The sequence below is a fragment of the Leopardus geoffroyi genome, chromosome E2 (genome assembly GCF_018350155.1).
Source record: "Leopardus geoffroyi isolate Oge1 chromosome E2, O.geoffroyi_Oge1_pat1.0, whole genome shotgun sequence".
Lineage (NCBI taxonomy): Eukaryota > Metazoa > Chordata > Mammalia > Carnivora > Felidae > Leopardus > Leopardus geoffroyi.
The window spans coordinates 2,558,042-2,577,452 of record NC_059335.1 but is presented as its reverse complement, the minus strand read 5'-3'; the positions used below and the strand labels follow the sequence as shown (position 1 = coordinate 2,577,452).

Sequence of the window (19,411 nt, the reverse complement as noted above, 5' to 3'; positions counted from 1 at the left end):
AGGCTCCAGGCTCTGAGCTGTCAACACAGAGCCCGACGTGGGGCTCGAACCCATGAGCTGTGAGATCATGACCTGAGCCGAAGTCAGATGCTCAACCAACTGAGCCACCCAGGCGCCCCTACAACTGATTTTTTTAACTTTATTTTGAAGTAATTTTAAGGTATTTTTTTTTTAATTTATCTATTTTTGAGAGAGGGAGAGACAGAGCATGAACAGGGGAGGGTCAGAGAGAGGGAGACACAGAATCTGAAACAGGCTCCGGGCTCTGAGCTGTCAGCACAGAGCCCGACGCGGGGCTCGAACTCACGGACCGTGAGATCATGACCTGAGCCGAAGTCGGCCGCTTAACCGACTGAGCCACCCAGGCGCCCCTGAAGTAATTTTAGACGTAGAGAAAAGTCACACAACTAGAGTTCCTAAACAGCCTTCTCCCAACCTCCCTTAATGTTACCATCTTACCCAACCTAGTATAGTGATCAAAGCCAGGAGCTCAACACCACTGCAAAACTACTACCTAAATTATAGACTGTATTCAAATTTCACTAGTTTGCCCACAAGTGAGGATCCAGTCCAGGAGCCCACATCTCACTAAGTCATGACGTCTCCCCAATCTCGCCTTTAGTCCTTAGAACTCGTGGCTGACTTGGCCAATCTTTCGTGACCTTGACCCTTCCCAAGAAGAGTCTTGGTCAGACACTCTGAAGAATGTCCCGTTCTGAGCTTGTCCGAGGTTATCTCACGATCACATGGAGGTTATGCAGTTTGGGCAGGAAAGTCCCAGAAGTGGTGCTATGCCCTTCTGTGTGCATTTCTTCAAGGATGTTGATGTGTGTCATTACCTGCGATGTTAACCTTGATCACTTGGTTGAGGTGGTGTCTGCCAGGGTTCTCCACAGTCCAGTAACTATTTCCCTCATTGTAATTAATGAACATCGCGGGGGGCGGGGATAGTGGGAGACTACGCACAATATCCTGTTTCTCCTCAAACGTTTGCCCACCAATTATAGCATCCACCTGTGGACCTTGCCAGCAAAAATGATCATGGTGGTAGTTGCTCTGTGCTGATTTTCTATTTCCGGTATTCCTTCTACATGTATTAATTGGAATTCTTGTGTAAGAAAGAGCTGACCCATATGTTCTCTTTATCTATTCGAGTAGTTACTTATATCATTGTGAACACATAGATATTTAATTAACAAAAAATAACATCACTTTTTGATGGGCGGGAGGGTGATGACCACAAGTTCTCTTTGGGACACGCTATGTGGGAAGAGTCTGTAGGAAGTTCAAGAAATCCACGGGGCGCCTGGGTGGCGCAGTCGGTTAAGCGTCCGACTTCGGCTCAGGTCATGATCTCGGGGTCCGTAAGTTCGAGCCCCGCGTCGGGCTCTGTGCTGACGGCTCAGAGCCTGGAGCCTGTTTCAGATTCTGTGTCTCCCTCTCTCTCTGGCCCTCCCCCGTTCATGCTCTGTCTCTCTCTGTCTCAAAAATAAAATAAATGTTAAAAAAAAAAAAAAAAGAAATCCATAGGTCACGAGTTCTGTGAGAGCAGGGCTTGAGATATCTTAACTCTGGACCAACACCTCTCTCCCCAGGCGGTGCTGCAAATGCCTACAGGGCAGGGGCGGAGTCTGAGTCACCCACATCACCAACACCAAGCATATGGCAGTGGTCAGAGTCTGTGCCAAATAAGTGTTGGTTGGGTGAATGATGGATGGATGGTGGGTAGACCTGAGTAGTGGATGGGTTATCTGTCCTCTTGATCGTGACAGTGATCTAACACCAAATTCTCTCCCTCCTTCCTGCTCCTGTTGGCATGCGGATGGCTGACACTTTTGCATCCAGTGGCCATTGAAGAAAAAAGTAAGAACTGTGTGAACCCCCAAGTTTGTATTCCCACAGCTAACTAACTCCTCTCAGATTCCTTCCTATGTCAAGACCCCTCAGGGAATGCTGGGGAAAGGTGGGACTCGGTCTGCCACACAGGCTTTGTCTTGGGGGCAGGGCATGACTCTAAGTGGTAAAGGCAGATAAATGCTCCAAGAAGGAATAAATAAATTAACTGAGATAAGTGATGTTAGCATTAACCCTATTCTCTCCCTTGCTTTTATTTTCCATGTCAATTCACCGATTCCTGGTTCTGTTGCCTTTCTAGTCAAACGTAAGTAAGTCCCATCTCCTTCTCCCTACCTCACTAGGGAGCCCTTCAACCCAGAGAAGGGGGCAAAAGGAAGAGACAAAAGTTCTGACCACCACATTCAACCAAGGCAGATTCTGGGAGATGCTCTCAGTCCCAACTCAAGCTCCAAACCCAGAATCTGCATATCCAAGGGGGCAAATAGATGGACTTCAGAGAGCCTTTGTAATCTTGCATAAAACTGAGTGAGAGAGAGAGAGAGAGAGAGAGAGAGAGAGAGAAAGAGGGCAGGGAACTGGTGTGGTTTTCTGGGAATATGGAATTCATAGATTTGATCAGATTTTCAGTAGGATCAGTGACATGCTCCAAAAAGTACAACCGAATTGGGTTGGATTGCATGTTTTAATTTGGTGGGTTTTAGACAAGAAAAATATGGTGTAGGGTGGCCAGGCTTCCCTCTTTCCCAAGTATTAACACTCCTGGTCTCCAGTTGAAAAGTGGGGATGATAATTGGTTCCTTCAGCCAACCTCCCAAAACTCAGATGGATGGGGAGAATTTGGATGCCCCAGGCAGCTGGGATCCCTGGGGGGTTTTGACTTTGGGGTAAATGTGTCTCCAAAGGGGTCCAGGACTCTTAGAATGGGTCACAGCTTCTCTTTCTGGTTCCTTATCCCGTCTTGGGACCTATGGGGTGCCATGAGGTACACAGGACGACTTGATTGATTTTGTATTCTCTCTGAACCTTTATTGGGAAAATGACCCCTGCCGGCCACCATCGGACCTCTCCTTCCCGCTGCTTGAACATCAACAGTGCTGAAAGGTAAGACTCTTGTTCCAGCTCTCTCAGTTCGGTTTGATTGCCCGTGTCAGAGGGAGGGTAATTTCTGCTGTCTTTCTTCTCCTGGCTGCAGCCCGGCTCCCAATCTAGAAACATAACAACTCCAGTACTAGATAGAATATCTTGAAAACAAAATACCATATCCCTTCCTCCCCTCTCCCAACCACACACACACACACACACACACACACACACACACACACACAATCATCTCTAAATACAAATGCAATTATTATTATCACTTACAACATATTACTATTTCTAACATGCCTTGGGCCAGGAATTAGGTTAAGTTCCATGACCCCTCTGTATGCATTCTTCCTTCATTGTTGCCACAGCTCCAAAGGGGACATAATATCTGCATTTTGCAGAGGCATTGTGAGTTCAGTGAGCGGCCCAGGATCACCCGGTTAGTAACACATATAACCAGGATGTCACATTCAACTCCCATGCCAATACTCCTGACGACAAGTTACTACCTGATTACTTTAAGTGATATGGAGGGTCATTTTGTGAATACAGAATACAGAAGCCTCCCCCAACAAACAGCAGAAGCCCTTGGTATGTACGAAACCTCACCCCAACCCCACAATGGGTGTTAACATCCCCATTTTGCAGATGAGGATGTAGGGGTTTACAGAGGAGGTCGGAGAGCTCTGAGGTTGAATTCTTGCACTCACTTACCAGCTGCATGAGGTGTCAAAAGTCCCATGATTTCTCCTGAGCGATCTTCACAGGCAACATGGGGCCAACGGTCTGATCTGAGGGGGGTGGCATGAAGTCACCGGAAGTAAAGACTGGGCACTTCTGGAGTCAGTAACGGCTTGTTCCCCCATCTCTTCCTACCATGGTGGGGGAATGGTCCCTCCCCTCCCCAGCTCACTGAAGCTCCCTCCAAAATCAAATGCAGAGACTCCAGCATCTCACAGAGGTCTGGGTCTCAGCCTCTAACCGCCCACCACGACCCATGGTTGACCCTGCTCCCCAGCCCGTTCCTGACCCTCAGTATCTCATCTTATGTTTGGTCTGTGGCGCCATCTCCGCGATCCCGCCATTCTGTACCGCGTCTGTGACCTTGGCTGCCAACTCCTCTTCTGCATGGGCTGCTGCCAGGAATCCTCGGTAAATACCATGCCACATTCGTGATGGCTTTGGACTGTGAACTTTGGTGGGCGAACCTTGAGCATGAATTTCTAAGCATCAACTATGAGCCTGGACCCATCCTTGGGTGATGGGAACCCAGAGATGGATCAGAGATGCTCGTCCTTGAGAAACTCAGATGCTGGTAGAGAAGAGACGCAAATAAACAGATTATATTTGACATGCAGGCTAGTGAAGATGGGGAAAAGGGACAGTGGTGGGTATTGGGGGACACCCTAAATCATGCCTGAGCCACCGTAGCCATACTTCCCAAAGAAGAGAGGTTGTTACATCTGTTGAGTTGGAGAAATCCATTAATTAGGAATATTTCTTTGTCTTGTACTTGCATACCATGTGGTATATCTTCTTCTTCAGGTATGATGAGCAGGTTGTCAACGGACGGTAAGTAGGGAGCCTATATCCTTAGGGTGTTTCTCTTGTCTACAAGGACACGCAGACTTAACAGAGTCATTGAGGTTATTTATTTACTTAAAATAAGTGTGTAATTATCAATTTGTTTATTTTATGTCCTATTCATTTGGGAAGAACCATTCAGAGAGCATCCAGTCCCATTTTGTTTCTCTGAGTTTTAAGGTGATAGAAATTTTTCTTGCCGTATGGCACAGTTGGAACTTTCCCTGGTAATTGTTATGCTGTAGATTTATATAAAAAAAAAATAGTATATGCATGTGTAAGAAGTTGAGGGGACATAAAATAAAAGTCAGAATCTCCTCATCCTGTCCCAGGTCTGTCTAGAAACAGCTATGAGTAGTCTCTGGTTTATTCTTAACCAGAAAGAGTAACACATATGTATGGATATCCTCAACCGTCTGGGTTAAAGAGGGTATGCATTTCAGTGGCAGAACTCATCTCTTTCCTTCAGATACCTGAATGATATTTCACTGACTCACGTCATTTAATGGGTCTTTTCTGTTTACGGGACTTTTGTTTACCTCTTATTTTCGTTTCAGTTTTGCTTCAGTTCATGTTTATGCCATTGTGAGCAGTGCTACAACAATATCCTTGCACTTTTTGGATTTTCTCATGTTTGCATGTACTTATGTGTGAGATACACTCCTAACAGGGAAACGACTGGGTCAAAGGGCAATGGCATTTAAAATATGGACAAAGGAGGGGCGCCTGGGTAGCTGAGTTGGTTGAGCGTCCAACTCTTGGTTTCAGCTCAGGTCATGATCTCATGGTTCGTGGGTTCAAGCTCGCGTTTGGCTCTGCGCTCACAGCTCGGAGCCTGGAGCCTACTTCGGATTCTGTCTGTCTGTCTGTCTGTCTCTCTCTCTCTCTGCCCCTCCTCTGCTTGTGCTGTCTCTCTCTCAAAAATAAATACACAAATAAGCATTAAAATAGAATAGAATAGAATTAAAATAAAATAAAATAAAATAAAATAAAATAAGACACTTGGACAGAGGATAAACAGATTTACACTCCCATCAACAGCCAACAAGAATGCTTATGTCTCCACACGTTTGGTCACACAGGGAATTATATAACTTTTTGATTTTTCAGTGGTGGGATGGCTGAAAGAAAATGGGTCCCCATTTTGTACAAATGGAGAGACTGGACATCAGTGGGGGTTCTTTCCCTCTCTCCTTCCCTTCCTCCTGCATTGCCTGCGGGGCAAATAATTCAGCTCTCCCTGACTCCCGTCCTCAGATAATCCATTCACATCAGCCCTCTGTGGACCAGACCACCCTCCTTGGAAGGGCAGCTGCACTTTGTAAAAAAGTAAAATGTGTTTCTTCTTCCAAGTGCCAAGCACCTGTCGGGAAGCAGAAGATCAATGTGATAAAGCCATTATTAGGTGTAATACCCTCAATCTGAGTCATAGGCTCACGGGGCTGGAGATCATGTGACCCAGTATACAGCTGGGGAAACTGAGGTCCACAAAGACGTAGACTATCAGGAGTAAAGTGGCAACTAACAAAAGTTTCATTAAGCACCTTAACAAAGCCAGTGTGTGTTTAGGGCTCCGCATGCATTGTTTCTTTAGCTCTTAGAACAGAGGTAGACGCCATCATCATCTAAAGTGACCCTGTTTGCCCAGGACATTCCTGGTTTTAGCATGAAAACACTCTCTGCTGGGAACCCCTCCGGTCCCGGGCAAGCCTGAATGCCTGGTCATCCTGTTAGAATTCCATTTTTACGACAAGGACATTGAGGCACAGAGAGGTGAGGTAAGTTGCCAAAGATCACAAAGCTAGTGTTTGTACAGCCGAGATTTGGACACGTGTCCAAGCCTTTCAGTGCTGCATGGCTGTTCTCAGGATGAAGTCTGAGGGCTTTCAAATCGCCTACAAGGCTCTGCTCCAGATACACTTGTGCCGTGGTCATCTTATATCATCGTGTCCCTATGTGAGTGTGTGTGTGTGTGGGTCTCTCGCTATCATTCCAAAGCCCTGGGCTCCTCCTCACCCAGGACCATGCCCATGCTGTTCCCTCTGCCTGGATGCTTTTCTCTCCCTGCTTCCAAGCGTCGTCACATGGTTAACCCCAATCACGTTTCAGGTTTCAGGCACAGCAGCGATGCCTCCAGGGCGTTTTCCCTGGCACCCCCACAAGGTCAGCCACCACCACCGGCTTACAGGCTCCCCCTGCCCCCTGCAGGTTTACCCAAACACACTCACCCTGCTTGTACCCCATAGATGACCCTTGTCACTGCTTCCCTGAGCATAAGGACCTTTCCCGCTTTGCTGTTCGTGTGTCCTCACATAGTAGATGCTCCTCCAAGATTTGTGGGGGAGATGGGGCGCCTGGGTGGCTCAGTCGGTTGAGCGCCGACTTCCGCTCAGGTCATGACCTCACGGTTTGTGAGTTCGAGCCCTGCATCGGGCTCTGTGGTGATGGCTCGGATCCTGGAGCCTGCTTTGGATTCTGTGTCTCCCTCTCTCTCTGCCTCTCCCCTGCTCGCTCTCTGTCTTTCAAAAATAAATAAACATAAAAAAAGAAAAAAAAGATTTGTGGGAGGGAATGATGGAGCAAACGGTGGAGTCTGAGTCTTCATCTGTCTCATCCCCAGTGGTCTTTCCACCACTGCTCTCTTCTGACCAGTCAGGGACACTCCTTTGCTGGTGTTTAGGATCCCAGTCTTTTTTTTTTAATGTTTATTATTCCTTGAGAGAGAGACAGAGCATGAGCAGGGGAGGGGCAGAGAGAGAGGGAGACACAGAATCCGAAGCAGGCTCCAGGCTCTGAGCTGTCAGCACAGAGCCCGATGTGGGGCTCGAACCCACGAACCGTGAGATCGTGACCTGTGCCAAAGTCAGACGCTTAACCGACTGAGCCACCCAGGCGCCCCTAGGATCCCACTCTTAATGCCTATGTCTCTCTCTACCCTACACCTCCCTCGGAACCTGGCTGCCTGCATTCTCCCCTCCAGATAGGACAGAAGAAGAAAGTGAGTACTGTGACCATTTTGACTTTGTGTCCTTGAGATCATACTCGTAACTTTCTGTGGGCAAGGGTGGGTGCAGACCCTGGTGTTTAGATATTGGCCTGGGGTCAGGAGCATAATCAGTACAGGCAGATTCCACCGAAGGATCTAAGCTGCAGTGTCCCGGCAGATGTTTAGCAACTGCCTCTTGGGGAGAAGGACAGGTGGGAAAGGGTACATGTCTCCTGCTCCTCCGAGGCAAAGACTTGCCCTAGAAGAAAGGTCTGGGACACAGTTGGGCTACACAAATGTTTCTTAAAGGAAAAGAATGTTCCCTACAACTGCTAATGCATGGTACTTTTGCTCATTGGAAGGAGTCAAAGAGAAATAATATTGGAGCATCTATCTCTGTCTCATAACGGCACTGTGAGCCAGATGAAGCCTAGGTTAGAAGACGTGGTTCCCCAAACAAGCGATAATCAGAAACTTGAAAGAACAAAACACAAATTTCTGTATTCCACCTGCAATTTTGGCATGAGAATACCAAAGAAAGGGATCTTGAAATCTGTTCTTTCAAAAGGTTTCTCAGGTGATGTGATTCAGATGGTTTGGGAACCAATGAACTAGAGTAGCAGTTGGCAAACTACCACCTGGCCCGCTGCCTTTGGTTTTTTTTTTTTTTAATAAAGTTTTATTGACACCTAGTCACACACATTCGTTTATGTATCCTCTATGGCTGGTTTCTGGTTGGCAAAGCAGTTGAGTAGTCATACTCAGATTGTGTGGCCTGCAAAGCCTAAAATAGATACTATCTGGCCCTTTACAGAAGATGTTTGTTGACCTCTGAGACTTTGATTAAAATTAAGAGCCCATCTCAGATCTACCTAACGAATCAGGACATCTGGGGTGGAGCTTAAGGCTCCTTGTTTGTAATAAGCTTCCCAGGTGTTGATTCTTAATACACATATGGACCCACCAACTTCAACTCAACAAGCAGATTGTTTAGGTGGGGCCCATCATGATTTATGGGGGTGAAGTGGACAAATAAAGTAGTGCTCCCCCCTTCATCTCCAGTATCAGCCTCAAGTCCCGCTTCTACTCGCCCCTTGAGAATGAGAGGTGGGGATTCACTGGTACCCACCTGCATTGGGTCACTGTCTGGCTCTCCTAGAGACCCCTAGGAACTGTATGAATCTCCCTTCTTTCACTTATAGAGCAAGGTAATGATATCCTTATTATTTTAAGATAGCTTCCCTATGACCGTGAGATAGCTAGGTATTTCATAAAATACAATTAAAACAAAAGGGAGTACACACACACACACACACACACACACACAAAACCCCTGATGAAATCTGAGTATGTTCTACAGTCCAGTTACTGGTATTGTGCCAATGTTAACTTACTGGTTTTGATACAGTACTACGGTCATGTAAGATGCCACCATTGGGAGAAGTTGGATGGTGGTTACACAGGACCCCTCTGTACTATTTTTGCAATACTTTGTGAGTCTATAAATAGTACACAATAAAAAGTTAAACGCAACTTTAAGATTACTTAATGAAGGAATAATGGAGTGTACTTGGGGAGGTATTAATGTTATCCTACTGTCTTGCTCTCTCTTTTCCATATTGATGTCCTGACTTCTGGTTCTGCGGTGCCCTACAGTGAAAGGTAAGTTAGTTTTCCCTTTTCTAGGGGTAACTGGGATGTATTTGGGTGCTATGAAGTATAGAAAACAAGAATGAGAAGGGGATCTTTGTTCTCTTTGATTCAGCGACCAGGTTGAGAGACACCCTCTGCTAAGGGAGGTCACAATCCACTGCCCCACAATCCACTGCCCCACCCCTACGGGACGAACTGTAGGGGTCCACATGACCCCTGAGGCTGCAGGGAAAACTGAGAGAGGGTGTCTGGGACTCAGGTGGGTTGAGGCTGCAGGTGTGACTGGGTATGGAAGCACATATGCATATAAGGTCCCCAGATTTGATCAGACTCTCAAAAGCCAACGACCACTGCCATAGAATACAAGGATGTATTGAGTTTTGTGTATGTGTGCAAAGAGCTGCTGGATAAAGAGATCTTGAGAGTGTAGCCTACTCTTTCCTCCACCTGTCTCTCACCTGACCCTCAGGAGATAGATGAGATAAAAAATGGGTCAAGGGGATCCTTTGCTGTTAATCCTCTTAATTTCTGGGGGATGAATCCCCAAGGAAAATGGTACCCAGGGATTCTAGCCACCTGGATAAATGTGTCTCCAAAGGGGATAAGTGTAAGTCAAAGCAACCCACCCTGGTCCCCACAGCATCCCATGAAATCTGGGGGATACCCTCCTTTCCCTCCTATGGGCGGGCCTCTTTTGAGAACCATCAGGGTGGGGTGAGCTAAGAAGGAACCATTAACACCTTCTTCGTCTTCTCTGTTTCTGTCGTCTTCTCTGTTTCTGTCGCTGCCCAATGACCCCTTCTGGATTCTCTCCTTGCTGCTCACATCGCAACAGTATTGAAACGTAAGATTCTTATTTCACATTGCTCCCCCATCCTCCACTTTGTTCCCTTTCTTATCTCTGCTAAAGGGTCCCTTCCTAGCCAGGGATCATCTCTTGGATAATTTTTTTTTTAACCCAGGGACTTGAAAAACTAGCTGTAATACTTTGACTTTCAAAAAGGTGGGGTATCCTCTGGGAACCAAATCAGGGCTCCCCACAACTTGTTCACAAAGTAGGCATTATTCACCCAAAGTGTGCAAGGTGCCGACAACATGGGGACACTAAACACATGGAGAGGGATGGTGGCTGCCTGCCCAGCCTAACCCTGACCCAATGCAAGTCCCTTAAGCCATTTGATTTCCTCTCTGACCCAGACAACGAGGCTTTCAAAGGTCTCCCCTGCTCACTGCTAAGTCCTAACTGATCACCACAAGCCACCTGGGCTCTGTCCTCATGCGTTCCCAGTCTCCCCATCTTCTTATCTGGTGATTTGTTTCCTCTTTATGGCCTCCTCGCTCATGACCCCATGGACTCAACACTCTGGACCTTGTCTGCCACCATGGTCTTGCCTCCTGGGACCACCCTTTTACCTGGATGGGTGACCTCAGAGATCCTAGGTAAGAATCTCACTCCATGCATGCCCTGGGATTTTGGTGAGAATATCTTGTCTAGTGAGAATATTCTTCGACACTTCAGTATATGCCAAGACCATGCAGGGCGGTGGGAACCCCAAAGATGAATCTGACATGCTCAGACTTGTACATGAGCTCATAGTCTACTGGGGGACAGGTGGTTATTATGCAATATGGATCAACGTCCTGCCCACGGTGGCAAGGAGAAAAGGTGCCCGCAACCCAGCAGGGCTTCTCGGAGGAGAGCTAGCTTGTGGCGAGCCTGTTGAACCTGTTGACCCGAGAGCACTTGTCATGCTGCTTTTTGTAATTCAGTCTGTGTGTTGTCTTCCTTAGGTTTGCTGAGCCTCCAGGTGCTAAGCGGTAAGTAGTGGCTGTGCTGTTTGGGTCCCACTATTTGTTCTCACTCCTGTGCACAGAAACACAGAGCTCTTTGCTTTTTTAATTAGTGTTGGAAGAGCCTTTAGATATCACCAAACCCTACGCTCTCTCCTCATCGTTACCATCATAAATGGTTTAACATTTTTGTCATTCATCCAACAAATGCTGGTTAATATTATCTCCTCTGTGCTAAGTCCTGTTCTAGGCGTTGGGGAGATAGCAGGGGACGAAACAGACAGAAATCTGTGCCTGGATGGACCTTGCATTCCAGGGAGAAGAGAAAGAAAACAAATAAATAGGGTAGTTCAGTCAGTTAAGTGTCCGACTTCGGCTCAGGTCATGATCTCACGGTTTGTGGGTTCAAGCCCCGCATGGGGCTCTGTGCTGACAGATCGGAGCCCGGAGCCTGCTTCCGTTCTGTGTCTCCCTCTCTCTGCCCCTCCCCTGCTCGTGCTCTGCCTCTCAAAAATAGACGTTAAAAAAGAAAAAAAAAGAAGGGGGTTAAGAGTCTGTTGGATGTTGATGAGTCTTAGGAAAACACTGGAGAAAGGAAGAGGGAAATAGAGCTGGGACACGTTGACAGGCGTTTAGAGGGTGATGATGGAAAGTGACATTTCAGCAAAGACCTGAAGGAGGGAGCCAGTCGAGTGCACAAGAGTGCTCCAGGCACAGGGAACAGCACGTGCACAGGCCACAAAGGAGGAGAGTGCCTAGGAACAGTGCAGGGAACAGCGTGAGGGAGGAGAGTGGCTGGGAACCGAGGGACAGCAAGGAGACCAAGGAGGTCACTGCATCCCCCTCCCTCCCCAGGCACTAGAAGCCCTTATCCATCCATCTCAAGCTCCCTTACTGATTTCCTCTCCTCCTCCTCCATGTTCATCTTTAGAAGAAACAAATGATTGCAAGGAAGCAGGTAAGTCATGGATCCGCTAAAATCCAACAGCCCCATGGAGAAGACCCCAGGTAACCGCGGGCACAGCTCCAGTACCTGCGAAGGCGTCCTTCTGAAGGGCATCCAAAGCCTTCTGTTCCTTTGTGCCACTCGTGGGTGCCAAGGAGGCCCCACCCACTGAGGTAGGTGTGGGAAACATTCCTGTTCCCCCTGGAAATAACACGTAAGTCCCGAGCGTCAGGGCTGCGTGGCCAAAAAACCAAGAGAGGGGAAACCAGGCAATAAGAGCGAGCCTCCAGGGGACCCAGAGTTTGGCCATAAGCACTTTAAAAAAGCTTATGATTATTAAGTTCACAAAAATAGATGAGTCATTTCACCAGAGAGTTATAATTTGTTTTAAAAAAAAAAAAAGTCAAATGGCCATTCTAGAATTGAAAATATGTAACTGAAATGAAGAGTTCAGGGGTTGGGCTTAGCAGAAAGCACGATTAGTGAGCTAGAAAATGGGTCAAGAGAAATTATTCTAAGTGCAGAACAATGCACTTAGAATAGAATAGAAAAGTACAGAAAAGGGGCGTCTAGGTGGCTCAGTAGGTTAAGCGTCTGACTCTTGATTTGGGCTCAGGTCATGATCTCACGGTTCCTGAGTTCGAGCCCCATGCAGGGCTCTGCACTGACATTGTGGAGCCTGCTTGGGATTCTCCGTCTCTCTCTCTCTCTGCTCCTGCCCAGCTCTCTCTCTCTCTCTCTCTCTCTCTCTCTCTCTCTCTCTCTCTCGTTCTCTCTCCAAATAAATAAACAGTTTTAAAAAAATTAAAGAAAATAGAAAAAAGCATAAAATAAGAGACTTATGAGAACTGGTGAAAATTTGTAACACATGTGAAATGAGAATTTAAGAAGGAAAAGCAAGAGAAAATGAAGCTCAAGTGATAGCTCAAGAGTTAATGGGTAAGAATTTTGTGTCCTGATAAAAAAATAACCATCAAGCAACAGATTTTAAAAGCTCTGAGAATGCCAAAGGAAATGAATATAAAGAAAACCACTTCTAGGAACACTGCCACAAAATAGTTTAAAACCACACAGGGAACATTTTTTTTTTTTTTAATGTTTATTTAGTCTTGAGAGCGAGAGAGAGAGAGAGACAGAGCATGAGCAGGGGATGGGCAGAGAGGGAGGGAGACACAGAATCCGAAGCAGGCTCCAGGCTCTGAGCTGTCAGCACAGAGTCTGATGTGGGGCTCGAACCCACAAACTGCGAGATCATGACCTGAGCCGAAGTTGGACATTTAACTGACCGAGCCATCCAGGTACCCCTGGAATCCCCACCTTATTAATATAAAGAGGGAAAAAAATCATATTATCATCTCAACAGATACAGGAAAAAAAAAGATAAAATCCAACAGTCATTCCTGGTTACAAAATAAAATCCCAGCACACCAGGGATGGAGAGAACATCTCCATATGACAGAGAGAAGCCCCCCGCAAACTCACAGGGAACAACCTGTTCGATGCGGACATCGTGACAGATTTCCCAGCCCCCAGCTCGTGAATGGACGGCTTTCCGGGTCACCACTTCTATTGCCCATCGTACTGGGTGTTCCATCCTGTTCACGTCCTATCCAGGCAAGAGAAAGGACCTGGAAGTCAGAAAGGAAACTCATTTTACATAGATGTTACTTTGCACCTACAGGGTCCTAAAAGGCTTATTGCAAAAATTTGGGGCTCTCTGTATGTAATACTTGAACAAGATGTTTCGGATGACAAGGGCAGGGAAGGACGTTGGGGAGGTGAAAATCACATTAGGTCTGAAGCGGGGAGGCCGCATGCTCATATCTGGGTGTTAGAAAGACCCTCCTGGCACCCTCATGGAGGCCGGAGGAGGCTTGAGGGACAGAAAGGTGAGCAGGAGGCTGGTGAGGAATCGGGGAGGACAGCACGTGTAGCTGGCTGCTTGTCGGGTGGACAGGAGGGATGGGAACCGGCAGCAGGAGACCAAAATTTCAGTTCAGGGCATCAGGTGGAGATGTGGGGCAGAGAGGTCAGGAGGGGACTTGTGCTGGGAACAGAGATTTCGGAAGGGCAGGGATTTCTGGATGGGGACGGGCATATCCTCAGCGTGCATCCTTCCCACCGGCTTCTCCCAGGGAAGATTTCCCTAGCCACTGCCACCTCCACCAAGAAACCACCCACGAAACGGGCCAGATGGAACTTGTTGAAATGCACTTATATGATGGTCACCTTCCTGTTTGTGTCCTACAACAAAGGAGACTGGGTAAGAAGGAGCCTGTTACCTTTGAGGGGGGAGGAGGAAGGGGGCAGGGAGGAGGGAGGGGAAGGGAGGAGGGAGGGGGGCAGGGAGGAGGGAGTGGGGGCAGGAAAGAGGGAGGAGGGGGACCAGGGAGGGGGGAGGGACAAAGAGGAGGGAGGAGGAAGGGGGCAGGAAGGAGGGGGACCAGGGAGGAGGGAGGAGCAGGGAGAAGGGAGGGGGTAGGGAGGAGGGAAAAGGGAAGAAGGATGGCAGAGACAGAGACGGAGGGCACAGAGAAGGGAGGGAGTGAAGGAGGTGCCAAGCAAGGGAAGGGGTAGGAAGGAAGACCCCCCCACTCTGTAAATCGAATCACCCCTCCCTCACTGTCTCTCTCCACTCCCTGCCTCCATCCCTCCATCACCAGGCTTGGCTAGGAGACACTCCCTTCTGCACTAACACGGCCTCAGAGACTCCTCTGAAATACTACCATTCATTCTCTCTCTCTCCCTCTCTCTCTCTCTCTCTCTCTCTCTCTCCATGTAAATAAGGTAGGTTCTTAAGGACCAAGTCATTTACCAAGCAGTAAGTAGAGGTCTGGGGGTAGAGGTTAGGGGGGCGGAGGCATGGGAGTATTACCTGCAAGAAATGGCCAGTAATCATTCATTTCATCCGCAAACTCAAATGTTTACACATGCAGCAGGTCCCTTGCTGGATGCCGGGACTACAAGACCCCACAAGGTCCCTGGACCCCACAAGCTCACAGGATAGGGGCAGGACAGAAACAAAACAGTGAGCTCCAGGAAAGGGAGCGAATCAGGGGATCTGTCAGAGCAGGCAAAGCGGTGGGCTGCTTTACTGGAAAAGGCGAGCTGAGCTGGCGGAAGCAGCCTGCCTTGAGAGCTGCAGGGACAGCCGTCCTGGGCAAAGGGAACATGCAAGGCAAAGACCCCGAGGCTGAACTGCACTGTGGGCCTCTGAGGGACCAAAGGAAAGTCTGCATGAGTTGGGAGAGCCAGAGGGCGTCCAGGTCACAAAGGGGCCCCATAGACCATGGCGAGAAGGAAGTTTTATTCTAAGTTTGGTGGAGAGCCATCCGCAAGATGTGACGTCAAGTAGGAAAGGGTCAGTCTGGGTGCTGAATGAGGACAGGGCAAGAGCGGAAGCAGAGAGAGGAGAGAATGAGGGCCGAGTGGCCGGCAGAATACCTGGTGATGAGGTAGTGGAGATGAGGAAGACCACCTCTATAAGAAGTGCTAATGGGGGGCGCCTGGGTGGCTCAGTCCTTTGAGCGTCAGTATTCAGCTCAGGTCATGACTTCATGCCTCATGGCTCTTGAGTTCGAGCCCCTGAGCCCCTCGTAGGGCTCTGTGCTGACAGCTCAGCTCAGAGCCTGGAGCCTGCTTCGGATTCTGTGTCTCCCTCTCTCTCTCTCTCTCTGCCCCTCCCCTGCTCACGCTCTGTCTCTCTCTGAAAAATAAAATAAAAATGCTAGGATTGCATGTGAGGGACGAGGAAAATGGCACCAACGAGATGAGCCTCAGGCTTAGACTTGGGCCCTTGGTTAGACCGGTGGTTCTCCAGTGGGGTAACCTTGCCCCCCAGAGGGCACAGCAGCATCTGGGGATACTGTTGGCTGTCATGACTGGGGACGGGGTGCTACTGGCCTTTAGTGGGAGGAGGCCAGGGATCCTGCTCAGCATCCTGCGTTGCATAGGCCAGCTACCCCCAAACAAACAGTGATCCAGCTCAGAATGTCAGTAGCGATCAAGCTGAGAAACCCCAGGGGAGAGGACGGCGTTACTGATGAGGATGGGAAGAGCTGGCTGGAAGATGGGACAGAAGGTGGGAGGCGAGGGCGATAGACCAGCAGGCCCTCAGGGTGTCACAACAACAGGGAAGGGGAGAAAGCCAGGGGAGGAACTTGACCTACCTCACCCCTCCTGTTTCTTTCTCTGTTTCCGGTTCACTTCCTCGTCAACCACCCAAGTGTTACTGTCACTCCTGCAGCACGGCAGTGGACATCAGGTACGTGACGGCCAGAAGGGCATTTTCTCCTCCCAGCCCCTGGTAACCACCACTCAACTCTCTGTGTCCGCGTGGCTTGGCCGGTTCTGGACGGATAGAGTCATAGACGTGGAACCACACACCAAGTGGCCCGTGTCACGCTTTGCGCTTTCCAGGTTCATCCAGGAGGTGGCAGGGGTCACGTGTCCGTTCTTACGGTGGCCGAGCAGTCTGGGTACACCTCATCGGCCGGCGAGACCACATTTCGTTATACGTCCCCCAGAAGGGCATTTGGGGTGTCTTCTGCCTTTTGACAGTTGTGAATAGGGCTGCTGTGGACATCTGTGTCCAGGCCTCTGTCTGAACACTTGTTTTCGGTTCTTCCGGGTACACACTTGGCCGCGGGGTTGCTGCTGTTGAACTTGATTGGGGAGCTCAGCAAGCTTTTGTTGAGTGACGATTCTATGGTGGATCCTTGAGTAGCTAAAACGGCTAAATGGTGAATTTTATGCCATGTGGATTTTACCTGTTTTAAAAACCTATAAAAAGTGGGGGAGGCTGTAGTTTGAGGACCCCCGCACTGCGCTGTGAGACCCTCTGGGAGCAAGTCCTCCGGACGGATGTACCCCGGGGACCCCAGCACGCACAGCAGACCCTGTACACTCGCTCCCTGCCCCAACCTGGCGAGGTTCCAGTGTGCCAGGCTGGGGGTACCGGAGCCGGGGGCGCGGTGCTGCAGGGGGCACGGAGGGGCCGGGGGCGCAGAGCGGCCGGGGTCACGGAGAAGCGGGGTCACGGAGGGGCGGGGTCTCAGAGGGGCGGGCGCCCCGAGGGGCCGGGGTCATCAAGGGGCGGAGTCACAGAGGGGAGGGCGCACAGAGCTGCTGGGATCACGGAGGGGCTGGGTCACGGAAGGGCCCGGGGTCACGGAGAGGCGGGGGTCTTCGAGGGGCGAGCACACCGAGGGGCCGGGGTCACGGAGGGGCGAGCACCTCGAGGGGTCGGGGTCACGGAGGGCCGGGGTCACCGAGCTGCCGGGGCACAGACGGGCTGCGGCGGGGGAGGTCCTCGAGGTCCCGGAGAGCGCCCTCTGGAGGGTGACTGGCAATCAGGTGAGTGTCCTGGAAGGCCGGACGGTGACAGACGGAACTGGAGGGGCGGCCTCCTCCCTCCGCGTGGTCGCAGGAACCCTTCGGAGGGGGAGGCACCTGCTGGGAGTGACCAGGTGGAGCCCCCTCAGCTCAGACCCCGGGACGCGCGCGCGTTCCAGTCGGTGGAACCATCGAGCGGCGGCGCAGAGCGAGGCACATCTACCTTTCTCCCCGCCCTCTTCCCTCCCCCAGGAACGACCCCTGCTGCTCTTTCTAGCGACCCTGCTCCGTCCCCTCTGGGCGGTCGCCAGTCCTTCATCTGCCCGCTAGTCTCTCCTCCAAGAACCCTGTCTGCCCGGGACCGCCAGTTTGGAGAGTGACGGACTGGGTCCTCTGAGGGGTGACACCTGTCTCTGCAGGAAAGTGTCCCTGAGGGTCCTGAGGAGGTGGACCCAGGGCGAGCGAGGGCCCTTAAGGGGCTTTCCACACCGCTGTCCCTGGCCTCTTCCCACCTCCCCCCCCCCCCCCACTGTTTCACTAATTAAATGTACACTAATTGAGACCGTGAGGGCTCAGTTCTTCCATTCATGCGACACTGAGAATTAATACCTTGGGGGGGGGAGGGGCCAAGAATCATGTATACCCCTTAATTCTGGCAATCACCCCATGAAGAATTCTGTTATGCTGTCCCTGTTACAGGTGAAGAAACTATAGCCCAGAGGGATCGATAACTTGTCCAAGGTCACACAGATGACAGGTTTGACTCATTCCAAAGTCTTTGTGTGTGTGTGTGTGTGTGTGTGTGTGTGTGTGTGTGTGTGTAAAGATTTAGGTCTCCCAAATGAAGAAATAGGCATCTGAAGATGTAGTGATCTCGAGACTAGGCTATGTCCCAACTGTCCCACCTGCGTGGACTTTTGCCCATGTTTGAGGATGTCCATCGTCCTGGTTGAGAGCTTGGGCTCTAACGAGGAGACGGGTCTCTTGAGTACAGATCCCGGTGCCACCCCGTACTGGATTGTGACCTTGGGGAAGTTATTGTCTCTCGGTACCTCATTTTGTCATCTGCAAAATGGGGGTACTGACAGAGTAGAAGCCCTCTTATTATCATGATCAGAACCGGTCATTTGTTCATCACAAAGTTCATTAAAATGGCTAATGAAAACTACTTTAAGGGGCGCTAGGGTGGCTCAGTTGGTTAAGCGTCTGACTCTTGATTTCGGCTCAGGTCAGGATCTCACTGTTCATAGCATCAAGCCCCAGATTGGGCTCCATGCTGATAGCGGGGAGGCTGCTTGGAATTCTCTCTCTCTTCTCTCTCTGCCCCTTCCCCATTCATGCTATCTCTCTCAAAATAAATGAACAAACATTAAAAAAAAAAACTACTTTGAGACATACAAATGTACACTCATTTGGTCTGATGGAACCGAAGTTTTGTTTTTATTTTTATTTTTTATTTTTTTTGTTTTGTTGTTAGTATGTGTCTACAGACCTACAGTGTTCAATTTGTCCTTTCAAGGAGGAGCAAAACGACAAGCATTCTTGCAGAGTGGTTGGAAGGTAGAAATTTTCTAGACTAAAACAAGTGAAAAAGTCCATTCTTACAGCTGTCTAACCCATTCGAATTTAATACATTTTTGTCGTTCTGCTATTTTTTTAAGATTTTATTTTATTTTAAGGAATCTCTACACCCAACATGGGGCTCAAACTGACAACCCTGAGATCAAGAGTCACACACTCCACTGACTGAGCCAGCCAGGAGCCCTGGTTTAGGCATTTTAGAAAGCACTGTGCCTGCCATGGGCTTTCCGAAGCCCTGGACACCAGCCATGCTTCTGAGAGAGAGGATGGGGAACATCACTTAAAACTCGTGTCTGCTGGGGCACCTGGGTTGCTCAGTCAGCTAAGTGTCCAACTCAGCTCAGGTCATGATCTCACGGTTCGTGGGTTTGTGGGTCCGAGCCCCACATCTGGCTTTGTGCTGAGAGCTCAGAGCCTGGAGCCTGCTTCCATTCTGTGTCTCCCTCTCTCTCTGCCCCTAACCTGCTCACATGCTCTCTCTATCAAAAATAAACATTAAAAAAAAAATGGCATCTGATTGGGGTGCCTGGGTGGCTCAGTCCATTAAGCACCAGACTCTTGATCTTGGCTCAGGTCATGATCTCACGGTC

At 49.4% G+C, this 19,411-nt stretch overlaps 1 protein-coding gene and 1 long non-coding RNA gene across 5 annotated transcripts; one reads left to right on the top strand and one right to left on the bottom strand.

Moving 5' to 3' along the window:
- The first annotated feature begins 3,783 nt into the window (after positions 1–3,783).
- EDDM13 (epididymal protein 13) lies at positions 3,784–17,808 on the top strand. 4 transcript variants are annotated; one of them, XM_045440404.1, is made up of 12 exons: positions 3,801–3,907; positions 4,090–4,098; positions 4,492–4,518; positions 7,511–7,528; positions 9,173–9,178; positions 10,005–10,013; positions 10,601–10,609; positions 10,961–10,987; positions 11,892–11,918; positions 14,042–14,169; positions 16,133–16,170; positions 17,493–17,808. In XM_045440404.1, the coding sequence occupies exons 1-12, from the start codon at positions 3,835–3,837 to the stop codon at positions 17,515–17,517; spliced, it is 396 nt and encodes a 131-aa protein (XP_045296360.1). In that variant the 5' UTR covers positions 3,801–3,834; the 3' UTR covers positions 17,518–17,808. The 4 variants fall into 4 exon arrangements, with proteins under 4 accessions (XP_045296358.1, XP_045296361.1, XP_045296359.1 ...); XM_045440402.1 differs by lacking the exons at positions 16,133–16,170; positions 17,493–17,808 and adding an exon at positions 14,843–15,104 and having other exon boundaries at positions 3,784–3,907; XM_045440403.1 differs by lacking the exon at positions 17,493–17,808 and having other exon boundaries at positions 3,790–3,907; positions 16,133–16,216.
- LOC123577956 lies at positions 13,178–16,185 on the bottom strand. The gene is made up of 3 exons (XR_006702166.1): positions 16,076–16,185; positions 13,389–13,534; positions 13,178–13,223 (listed from the first exon to the last, which is right to left on the bottom strand). It is a non-coding gene; the product is annotated as an uncharacterized LOC123577956 (long non-coding RNA).
- Positions 17,809–19,411: the final 1,603 nt, after the last annotated feature.

Bases quoted from the DNA above. Each gene is read 5' to 3' on its own strand.
- EDDM13 (XM_045440402.1), top strand. From the start codon at position 3,835: ATGGTCCCTCCCCTCCCCAGCTCACTGAAGCTCCCTCCAAAATCAAAT. The intron at 10,988-11,891 runs GTAAGTAGTGGC...GTTCATCTTTAG, and splicing joins GAGCCTCCAGGTGCTAAGCG to AAGAAACAAATGATTGCAAG. The intron at 11,919-14,041 runs GTAAGTCATGGA...GGCTTCTCCCAG, and splicing joins AAATGATTGCAAGGAAGCAG to GGAAGATTTCCCTAGCCACT.